We start from the raw sequence: 12050 nt of genomic DNA on the forward strand, positions 1-12050 counted from the left end.
AGGCTGAATTAGACTCACTTGCAAAACGTGAAGTCTTTGGACCTATAGTCCGTACACCTGAAGATGTAAAACCTGTTGGATATAAGTGGGTATTTGTGAGAAAACGAAATGAGAAAAATGAAGTCGTGCGCTACAAAGCCCGACTTGTGGCACAAGGTTTTTCACAAAGACCCGGTATAGATTATGAAGAAACGTATTCCCCTGTAGTGGATGCGATAACTTTGCGTTATTTGGTCAGCTTATCTGCATATCATAAATTGCATATGCATTTAATGGATGTGGTAACAGCCTATTTATACGGCTCATTAGATCGGGATATCTATATGAAAGTCCCTGAAGGATTAAAGATATCTAAACCATCCAATGAATATTTGCAAGGGTTATACTCAGTCAAATTGCAAAGATCTTTATATGGTCTAAAGCAATCTGGACGAATGTGGTATAATCGTCTTACTGAGTATCTGGCCAAAAACGGATTCAAGAATGATGATATCTGCCCATGTGTTTTCATAAAGAAATCTGCATCTGGATTCGTTATAATTGCTGTGTACGTTGATGATTTAAATATCATTGGAACTCCTGAAGAGATTCCAACAATTATAAAAACTCTAAAAGAAGAGTTTGAGATGAAAGATCTTGGAAAGACTAAATTTTGTCTCGGCCTGCAGATCGAGCATATAAAAGACGGGATCTTTATTCATCAAACAACATACACAGAAAAGATCTTGAAAAGATTTTATATGGATAAGTCACATCCATTAAGTACACCAATGATCGTAAGATCTTTGGATGTGAAAAAGGATCAATTCCGTCCTAAAGAAGAAAATGAAGATATCCTTGGTCCTGAAGTACCATATCTTAGTGCCATTGGAGCGCTAATGTATCTTGCTAATAATACGCGACCTGACATATCATTCGCGGTGAATTTACTAGCAAGGTATAGTTCCTCTCCAACCAGAAGACATTGGAGTGGAATTAAACAAATTTTTCGATATCTTCATGGAACGGTTGATATGGGATTGTTTTATCCCTATGGATCCAAGTCACAACTAGTTGGCTATGCAGATGCCGGATACTTGTCTGATCCTCATAAAGGGAGATCTCAAACAGGATACCTGTTCACATATGGTGGTACAGCTATATCTTGGAGGTCCACAAAACAGACGATTGCTGCAACATCCTCTAATCATGCTGAAATACTGGCGATTCATGAAGCTAGTCGCGAGTGTTTTTGGCTGAGGAGTCTGATTCAATATATTCTGTCATCATGTGGACTGATTGATCATAAGATAGCTCCAACGGTCCTGTTTGAAGATAATACAGCATGCATTGCTCAACTTAAAGGTGGATACATCAAAGGTGATAGAACAAAGCATATTTCTCCCAAATTCTTCTTCACTCATGACCTTCAAAATCAAGGGACAATTGATGTCCAACAGATCCGTTCAAATGACAATCTGGCAGATTTATTTACAAAGTCACTCCCAAAATCCTCCTTTGAAAGATTGGTACATAAGATTGGGATGCGCCAATTTCGAGACATTAAATGATGTCGGCAAGAGGGGGAGACTGTACTCTTTTTCCCTTGGTCAAGTTTTTTCCCATTGGGTTTTTCTTGACAAGGTTTTTAATGAGGCAGTCTCTATCATATAGGATTTTGTACTCTTTTTCCTTCACTAAGGTTTTTCCCACTGGGTTTTCTTTAGTAAGGTTTTAACGAGGCATAATCTTAAATGGTCATCCAAGGGGGAGTGTTGTGATAAGTTTAAAATTGTGGATGACCATTATGGGCGGCTGTTTTTCCCTATGAAGAAACGAAGTCCCCAAGACAAATTGTAATTAAATAAAGTTTGAATTTGTCAATTCTTTACCTCTATAAATAGTGAGGTATGAGAGCAACAAAAAAAAAAACAACAGAAGAAAATAATATTCTTCCCTCCTTTTCATACAAATAATTCAGTCCTCTTTTATGCAATCAAATACCCTTCTCTTTATATTACTATTACAATTCTTTCTCTTCTTTTATTTTATAAGTATTTTAAATTCTATTTTCTATTACTCTTTACATATAATATTAATAGCAATATTAACCATCTTTATTATATTGAGATAGTATCAAATGCAAATCTCTCTCTCTTTATTTTTAATACTTTTTCTTATCTTTGTATATATATACACAATACAACACATAATATTATTATATATATATAATAATTTTTGAGCTAATTATATTAATAATAAAGTCTTCTATTTATACATCTCTATTTTATATCTTTTATTTATTTTACAACAATTTTACAATTTTACAATATGATGACATAATTTATTTATTGGTTTGACATTTTGTTTTTTAATTAGCTATAAAACATATAAAAAGATATATAACAAACTATAAAACATATATTTACATCAGCAGATTTAAGGATTATAAAAAGAAAAGAAAAAAGAACACTTTCGGTATTCCTATACACAGATTTATTATATATAATACACTATTTTTATAAATTATAGAAATACGCGTACTGCCTAAGTGAAGGATAATAGTAACCGGAAAAAGAAAAAAGGGGACCACAAAGCCTTATGCAAGTAACTAAGTAAAGTAAAGTCACTCTATAAAAAATAAAATAAAATAATAAATTTGGTATTCCGCTGAGTGATGATGAAGAGGATGAGCTCATAGTAGGGTTGAGACCGGTTGTATACTTGAGAAGTATTGATGATTTTGCATTGTCTTTATCAATCAAGTTGAAAGCTTGTTCAGACTAGGTTGTTTTATGTAGATATGTTAAAAATGGGCCTAGTCATTTTTTTGGTAATTATCGAAGAAATTCATTTTTGGTAATAATGGTTTTGATGAGAGAAAAATTAAGGTAAGTTATGGTAAAATAGAATGGGTGTAGTTTAAGGGTAAAAAACACAAATAAACCATGGGAAAAAAGTTGTTATATGAATAAGCCAAATTGAAGAGTGATTTACGAATGAGCCAAAGCATACTTATATGTAATTCGAACCTATTTGGTTCGAACTACATTTGCATATAAATCGAACCTATTTGATTCGAACTACACACACATAATTTGAACCTAATTGGTTCAAATTACACATGAATAGGTGCCATCACATAATTCGAACCTAATTGGTTCGAATTTCACTAATTGTAAATCGAACCAAGATGGTTCGAATTACTAAGGAACATACCTGAATATGTTACGTGCATGGGATCGTAATTGATGAATATGTTTCGTTTAAGGAGTTTTAAACGAAATGTCTGTTGAACGCACATGGGAATAAATTAGTCTACGAATTAAATTAATTAAGATATGATGCGGAAATTAAATAACATCAAAACGCAAAGTACATGTTTTCATAGTAACACACACATACATCTAAAGGTGGATACGAAGTAACACATAACAAAATACATAGACGAAGATAGGTAACATACAACTCGGCACAGAAATCATCTAAACAGGTGCGACCCCGTGAAGCAACGACATAGAACCCGTGTCCTCTAACCTCTCTGGATAAGCGGCTCATAATCATCGATCTCGTCGTCCTCGTCCTGTGGAGATGGCTGTGCAGGCGTCCTAGGCTGGACATGTACCGGTCGAGATGAGGACGGCCCGACAACTGAATGTGACCCAGCAGTATGTGCCAAAGCTGGGGTACCACCCAAAACGAAATACTTAGGAGGAGGCACGGAGGGAGGCTCATTCAGATCGACATGTAACGGTGCCTGTGTCCCCATCGTCTGACTCCGCCCACGGGCAGCCTTATCATCATGCATGATGGCACTAATCTCATCTAAGAAGGGGGATCCACCAAAATCCCCATCATACCCAACACCGGCAAGGAAGTCTGAAAACGTGCTGCCCGGACACACCCACGGCGTACTCTCCTGAAGTGTGTGGTTGTCAGGGGGAACTCCAACGAAGTAATCTCCGAGCGGCCCCTCCCCAAGTCCAGCCTCACCATGGGCAGAGGGATCTCCGGTGGTGTACCCTTCTCCACCAAGGCCGCCATGATGGGGACTAACAACCCCGAGTGCACCCCTTCCCCCACCGTCCACGTCACGAAGATCACCATCGTCGTAGCCCGCAACGAGTGCCCTCCGTCTGCCTCCACGCCCTCGTCCTCGACCACCACCCTTACCTGTCTCATCAGCCTCCCCCATAGCCTGCTCTAGCCACCTCCGCTCATGCTGGCTCCGTCGTGTCCCGACACGAGCTCTCCTCTCAACCCGACGCCTATCAGGGATGTCGTCGACTTGATCCATGTCAGGAACTCGCCCAGGACCCCTCTGTGACGCCTCGACAAGAATAGGAACGCCCCTCGGATCCCCCAGATAAAACTCGGGTGACAATAACCTCTTTCCATGCTGACTCCACCAGTCTAGGTAGGTGTGCGAAGGTCCAGGGTCGGCAACAACATTGAACCGGAGAACATGGTCCGCACGGGTCTCCCAAAGAATATGCCAATGCTGTAAAGCGGACGGGAACCAACGCTCACCGCCTCTCCCGTCCTTCGACATCAGAAAGTCGATGTTAAGGGCAGGACGCGGGAGGGGCTGCACACCACCGAACTGCGGTAGAACCCTATCTACCTACCTGATGCCACTCTACAACGGCAAAGTATATCAGCGACGTGACAGACCGCCACACCGCCATGTGTCAAGGCTCCAACGCCTTCGGATGCACAACTTGAAGTACCTCGGGGGAGCTATACGGCATCCAGATAAACTGCACAAAAAATAGCTATGTTGTCACGCCAACTCCCTCTACAGAAACATCAGATGTCTAGTTATTCAAATAAAAGTAACCAGAATAACACTCACATTCCTGGGCTGTAACATGTCTATCTTCAGTCTCGTGCTCTGCACTATAGGACCCTTCTCGCTGTAGGAAGGGCTTTTAACCTGACCACCTGCAGCGCACATGGGTGTTATGTTTAATCAGAAGTATGACAGATTTGTAATACAGTACAAGCGTACATGAACATTAGCTATTTTAACTTGAAATAGAAAAGCCTGAGTAGCGTACCTCGATGCCAAAGGCCAGCTGCACGTATCATACCCAACAGGCCTAAACCTGAGAAAGCGCTAGAAGATCCAGGACTGAAGTAGCTGAAGTGGGCCCGCTAACTTCACCATATGTTTGTTTGCCACTCGGCACATGCATCGGCACAACCATGCCAATGCTGCAGACCCCCAATTGTAGGAACCCATCTCCTCAAGCCTAACTACGTAGGGAAGCCATCTGATGCGAATGTGGTTGCCGGATGTAACACCCTACCACACTAAGCTTTATGCTTAAGTCGTAAAACAGAGGTGGTGTGGTATTACGACCTCTAAAATAAAATGAGTACACATAATAGCAGAAGAATTATAATATGCTAGGAGCCTTGAAGAATAGAGGAAATAAAAAAAAATCGCGAATATAAAAGCGCAACACTCGAGAAATGAGTTAACTTGCGTGCTAAGAAAGCTACAGCTGTCAAGTGTAAAGTAACCCAAAACAAGAATAGAGAGTCAAAGATACAAAATAACGAGCTCCTGACTCAGCCTGCGAAGTCAAGACTGGCCGGAGAATATACACACATATATACATATATATACATATCCAAAACCCAAATGTACATAAACAAAATCCTGCCTCTCCATACACCTCTAGGAGGATCAAAAAGAATAAGTTATGTGAAGAGAAAGCTAAGTACATATATATACAGCATAGCATAACAAAATAACCCAGTAACCACTCCGCTTCAAGAGTCCAGACGCCTAACGAGATGCCTCTCGACCTGCATCTGAAAAATAACAACATAGTATGGAATGAGAACCGGAGGTTCTCAGTATGGTAAAGGTGCCACACACATAATATATAAGGTCCTGGGAATGCCAAAGGCAATCCTAGAACGCCGACACTCAGATTATAGAGCTTAAAGTATTAAACAGAAGCCATAAAAGGTGGTTTTCTATGAGCATCTATACCTAACTTAACTTAATCTTAATTCTAAATCTCATACTGTCATTCCTCCATACCTCCAACTCCATCATGCATTTTCACAGACAAATAGACAGATAAAGGCAAGCACAAGAAGGTTACAAATACTGCAGGTAACAAATACTCATTTAACATGGCAAGTACATGTAGACACACCCAATTAAAGCACAAGCAAGTAATTCAAGTAATATGCATATGATGCATGCCTGTCCTATGGCTGATGAGGCTCATCTGTCGGTTATCCAGCCAACCCGACAAGTCTGAATTGCACTTAGACTGTTCCCCGACGTGCATCCCCAAGAGTCTATGCATAGCTTTATCTCAAATAATCAATATTGCTCAATGGGGGTAACATACCCGGGAATTTATATAGTGCCCGGTCACACTTACGTCGTAGGGTCAACAGAGTATCGAGTATTCAACCTGGTACATGTGGTGGCAAGCCACGACACTTGATCCAGGGAATCCCGTATCTCAGATTATTCAAATTCATAAGCCATATAAATAATTCAATTATAAATTATCAACATCCACATCATTCTCAATCGCATCTCATTCATCATTATACGTCAATTATGTTCAATCCTTATCCTTCGTTGTCACACCTCCCATTCCGTCCATCAATAGTTCCTATTCAAAACATAGTTCATTCTTTTCTAAATGAATCAAACTTAAAACATGCTCATTTTCTTAGTAACTCTAAATTAAACCATATAACTTTTGAATCTAAATCTTTTTAAATAATCATATAAACAAAATCTCTAATTTTTATAAAATTTCGGCAGCATCTCCTCTAAAACTCGGACTTTGCCACCCTTTTCGGGTCCAAACCTGCTTTCTGTTCAATCCAACATACCCTTCCTTATCATCATAACAATCACCACAATAAATCTACCTCAGATCAACAATTATACTCATACAAAATTCAAATCCAACAACCAAAATTCAACTAAGAATCATAGTTCACAAATCCTAGGCTCATAACACAAAATACCTCATTATCACAACAACCTCCACAATAATTATACCTCAAAATCAATAATTCACTAAATCACCGATTAATCCTCAAGCACCAAACCAACCATATTCATCAACAGGATACTAAATATTAAATATACACATGCAATCCAACTTATCATATGGTCATCTAGCTTAAGTTTTCACAGAACATTATATATTAAATGCAAGAAACCTAAACCATACCTTAGCAAATTCCCAAGTACTATTCCAAGACAATTTTCCTAAAAGAACACAGCCCTCAAAACCTCAACTAATCTGCTTCCTCCAAGTTCCAGTATTCACAATTTCAAGCTCCAATTATTTATTCACAACCTAATACACATTCATAACACATATATATCCAATTTAATATTCAAAGCTCAAATTCAATGAAATTAAAATAAAATTATCGTATCCTCACCTTACCCAAGCTTCACATAAGCAAGAGTAAACGTTTTCCTCAAGCTAATTGGATCCTAAAATATCAGAAATCAAAGAAATTCAATACCCCTTCTCAAAACTCGAAAATTGGGGAAATGAGAGGCTAAAGTGAAATAGCAAGTTACCTATGAAATTGTTCTGATAGAAATGTAGAGCTCAACGCGGTGAACGCGTGGATGCAAACGGTGCGGCGATTGGAGTTCGGACGGAGAAGTTACGGGAGTTGGAAATTAACGTAAGGGTTATAGGATATTTCTCGTTTCTCTTCTCCCTGGAAGCTGAAAGCTTCGTTGCTGCAGTAATGAGGGAGAAGACAAAGCTGGGTTCATTTAATAGGGCTGGTCCGGTTGAACCGACAGCCCGGTTCGGGTCCGGTTCAACCGGTTCGGACCTTTCGGTCCAATCTTGGACCATTTTCTTCGAAATTAGTGTCAAAATTCTTGTTTCGATGAGCTCTACCCTATTTTGATATAATATTCGTATTTTTAATCCTCCTTATTAAAAACTAATTTATTGACTAATTATCTACTAATTTAACCGGGGTTTACACCGGACTTGTCGGTAAACAGCTGAGTGCCCAACAACATCATGATATATGCACGAGCAAAGCGCCGCACAGTCTCTTCATCGGCTCCCTCGGGGCACTCTCCGAAAGTCTCTTGGAACCAGGTGCAGTTTACTGCGAACTTCTGAACCTGGCTCGGAGGAGGAATCACTCCAAGCAACTCCTCGAACCACACCCAAGCTGGACGTCCACCCTCGATATACATATGGAAATCTGTAAGGCAACCGCTGACATAACGTCCGTCCACTGCCAACCCCAACTGGTACGCCACGTCCTGAAGCATGATCGTGCACTCTCCGAAGGGCATATGGAAGGTGTGCGTCTCAGGACGCCACCGCCTGACGAAGGCGCTGACAAGGGACTCATCTAACCGGAACCATCTATCATTCAGCCTAGCCAGATGGTATAACCCGACCATCTGCAAGTAGGGAACATAACGCTCATCGAGTGGCATGCCTTGTTGCTGCCGCATGCTCCTGATGCATCGCTGTGGCTGCGCATTAAATGGACCGCATTATTAGAACCACATACAATACTGGTAACCAAAAAAAAAACTAACACAATAAACCACTTACATAAACCATCAACACAACCGCATATAAAACCACTTACAAAAATCACTTACCCTAAATCACCAACTAAACCGCATGCAAAACCACTAAAATAAACCATTTGCAATACCACTACAATAAACCACTAACAATACCACCTAACATAAACCACTTACATAAACCATTAATACAACCGCATATAAAACCACTTACAAAAAATCACTTACCATAAACCACCAACTAAACCGCATGCAAAACCTCTAATATAAACCATTTGCAATACCACCACGATAAACCACTAACATAAACTGCCACTAAAACCACATGCAAAACCACTAACTCAAATAAACCGTGTGCACAAATTTTTCTATGTACTAACCTCGTCGTTGATGTCCCCGGCTATATGAGCAACCCAGTCCAACCGGTACAGCCTTGCAGGATCGTCCCCCATCAGCTGAGTCTTCGGTTCTACTATTTCTCGGATCAAATCTGGGTCGTTTTCTCTGAGATTTGGTGGGGTATGGAAAATGAGAAGTGGTTCGAATTTGCTTGATTCGAACTCCTTATATAACCCAATTGTACGTAATTCGAACCAAATTGGTTCGAATTTGTGGTGGCACTTAATCATGAGTAATTCGAACTAATTAGGTTCGAATTATGTGATGACACCTATTCGTGTGTAATTCGAACCAATTAGGTTCGAATTATGTGTGTGTAGTTCGAACCAAATAGGTTCGATTTATATGCAAATGTAGTTCGAACCAAATAGGTTCGAATTAAATATAAGTATGCTTTGGCTCATTCGTGAATCAATCTTCAATTTCGCTTATTCATGTAACAACTTTCCTCCCATGGTTTATTTCTATTTTTTACCCTGTAGTTTAATATCATATTTGTGTTAGTTTGTTTATTGTCCATTATGGATTTATTATTTATTTGTAGGGATAAAATTAAAATATTTTAATATATCTGTAATATAAATTAAATGAATAAATGAAAAATTTTTAAGTTATGTAATAGCATGCAACAGTTTTATATAGAGGCCACACATGGATCATGAATGAGGGGAGATTAATATTATTGGAAAATATATCCCTGAAAACTCATCACCAAATTAGTTTGGTGTTTACTGTAATGAATCGCTAAATTGACCATGTTACATGAAATTAGTTTTTATTAATGTAGTTTTGAAAACGGTAAAATAAAAATTTAGAAAAATGAAAAAAACGAATAAAAAAATATTTTAAGAACAAGTAGATTCTTAATTTATATATGGAAGTTATGTTTAATTTCACAACATTTAACGTTTTATATATTGCTAGATTTAATTGCATAATGTCTCATTTTTATTTAAAATATCATCTAAAAAAATAAATTTAATTAAATACTGATTAATATAAAATGTTTATCATAGTGAATTTTTTATATAATTAATGAAAAAAATTAAACTGTACCCTGTGTTAAATGTTACTTTTATATATATATATATATATATATATATATATATATATAATAATATTAATATTCTTACTTATATTATATATAAATTATAATTTATTAATATATTTAAGTCATTTAAAAAAATAATCTAAATTAAAAGTTAACAAAATTTTAACATATTATCTTTATTAATAATTAATATTTTTTAAAAATTATTCTTCTCTATTATTGGCTAGACACGGTTTTTGAATTTTGAAAGAGAATGAAGTGGGACATTTTTATTTTTTTGTTAAGTAAAAGGCAAATTTATAATTTTATCATTATTGGCTCCTTCTCCATTAAGTGGGACATTTTTATTTTTGCTTGGAATGCAATGCTTCTATTTTTTTCTTCAAAAAACATTGTCATCTTCTTAGTGGAATTTAAGAAGCTCTTCTCCATAGTTCTACTTTTAGGGCATGAGGTTTTTTCCTGTGATCATTTCTGTCTCTTGACTGTTTTTCAAATCAATTAGTGAAATTTGTTATTGTTTACTACAATAATTAAAATAAATACAATTAAATTGCTCTTAAAAGGAAAAAAAAAAAGAAAAAAAAACACTTCTGAAGATGAATGAGGGGAGAGGAATATTCTATTATTATTCTTGCTGAAAATTTATTAAATTAAGCCATGCTTTATTAGTTTATTAACATAGTTTCCTTATTTTACAACATGATTATCATTTTCATTTTCTTTTTCCTTTTGTGGTAATATATAAATAAAACCTTAATTTTTATTCACTCAAAATATCCTTGGAGTGCAAAAGAGAGTCACCCCCATAATGGTGATGTTATTCCTTTGTTAATAAAATAAGAACGTGCAATTCAGGCTAAATTTTTTAGATATTATCAAAGCATATGTGTAATACGGAGATATTATATTAATTTAGTATAATGCATTAATATGGGAGTTAAATAAATACAACAAGAAATCGTTGTTAACGATTTTAGAAAAGACAAAAAACTGTGAAAATGAGACTATCGATTTTTGAATAGGACAAAAAAGATAAAAAATGGGAGTTACGATTTCAAGTAAGACAAAAATAATTTGTGAACCTATGGAACTTGAAATCGTTAGTGTCAATTTCATTTTTTTATTTTAAAATTATTTAATTCGTAAACGTGAGTAACGATTTATTTATTAACTTCTCTATATATAGAATGCGTGCGTGAATGTAATGTCTTGCAATTCTCATCTCTTTTTTTCTTTCTAATGCTCTTCTTTTATTTCTACTTTTTTTTGTTGTTTCTCTTCTTTGCTGTGTGCAAGCAATTTTTGTTGTTGTTTGTTATTGGGTAAATTTTTTTTGTTTATTTTAGTTATATAAATATTTCATTTTGATACTGTGATATTTCGTTAATTCGTGTTAAAAATTATAATAGAAATATAATTTTCGTGATCACAAAAATAAATAATAATATTAGTTTTAAAATTTATTATAATGGGCAAATTTCACATGCCAAAGAGAGTGACAAATATTTTATACAAACGACCTATATTAGTATTCGGTGGATTCGTTCAATTTCATGCGATGTGCATCAATGATGACACAAGTCTGCAAGAGATGTTCTCAATCTACTATCAAGCCCGATCACGAGTATCTGTTATTGAGCTGTATGTGGAGTTTGACCAATTACCGAATACGGTGGAATAAGATGATCATGATTTCGATGGGGAAAGTTATAACGGTGACAGCGAAAAGAAATATGAAGGAAATTACGATTTCGTTGATCCGAATGCAGATGAAGAACAAGAGGACTGCACCATTGAGTCAGACGTCGAAGATGTCGCAAATAATTTTATAGACAAAAAAAAAGGTACTTACATATAATGGATTATCAAGATATTTCACAATATGTTTATCCATTGAGATTTTTTTCTTCCCCGTCTTAAAAATGATAAATCTGGAGTTCCACCTCACATGCAACCTTCATATGGAAACAATGTCACTTCAAATCGAAGGAACCGAAATAGAGAGCTTAACACATACTTTGTGTTTTGGTATTTTGGACTTCT

The 12050-nt window shown here is 36.6% G+C and overlaps 1 protein-coding gene across 1 annotated transcript; it reads right to left on the reverse strand.

Annotated features, from left to right (window-relative positions):
• Window positions 1-7972: 7972 nt before the first annotated feature.
• LOC130941122 (protein MAIN-LIKE 1-like) lies at window positions 7973-9006 on the reverse strand. Its single transcript, XM_057869519.1, has 2 exons — window positions 8935-9006; window positions 7973-8497 (listed from the first exon to the last, which is right to left on the reverse strand). Exons 1-2 carry the CDS (start codon window positions 9004-9006, stop codon window positions 7973-7975), a joined length of 597 nt encoding a protein of 198 aa, XP_057725502.1.
• Between the last annotated feature and the right edge of the window lie 3044 nt (window positions 9007-12050).

The sequence above is a fragment of the Arachis stenosperma genome, chromosome 7 (genome assembly GCF_014773155.1).
Source record: "Arachis stenosperma cultivar V10309 chromosome 7, arast.V10309.gnm1.PFL2, whole genome shotgun sequence".
NCBI classification, from domain to species: Eukaryota; Viridiplantae; Streptophyta; class Magnoliopsida; order Fabales; family Fabaceae; genus Arachis; species Arachis stenosperma.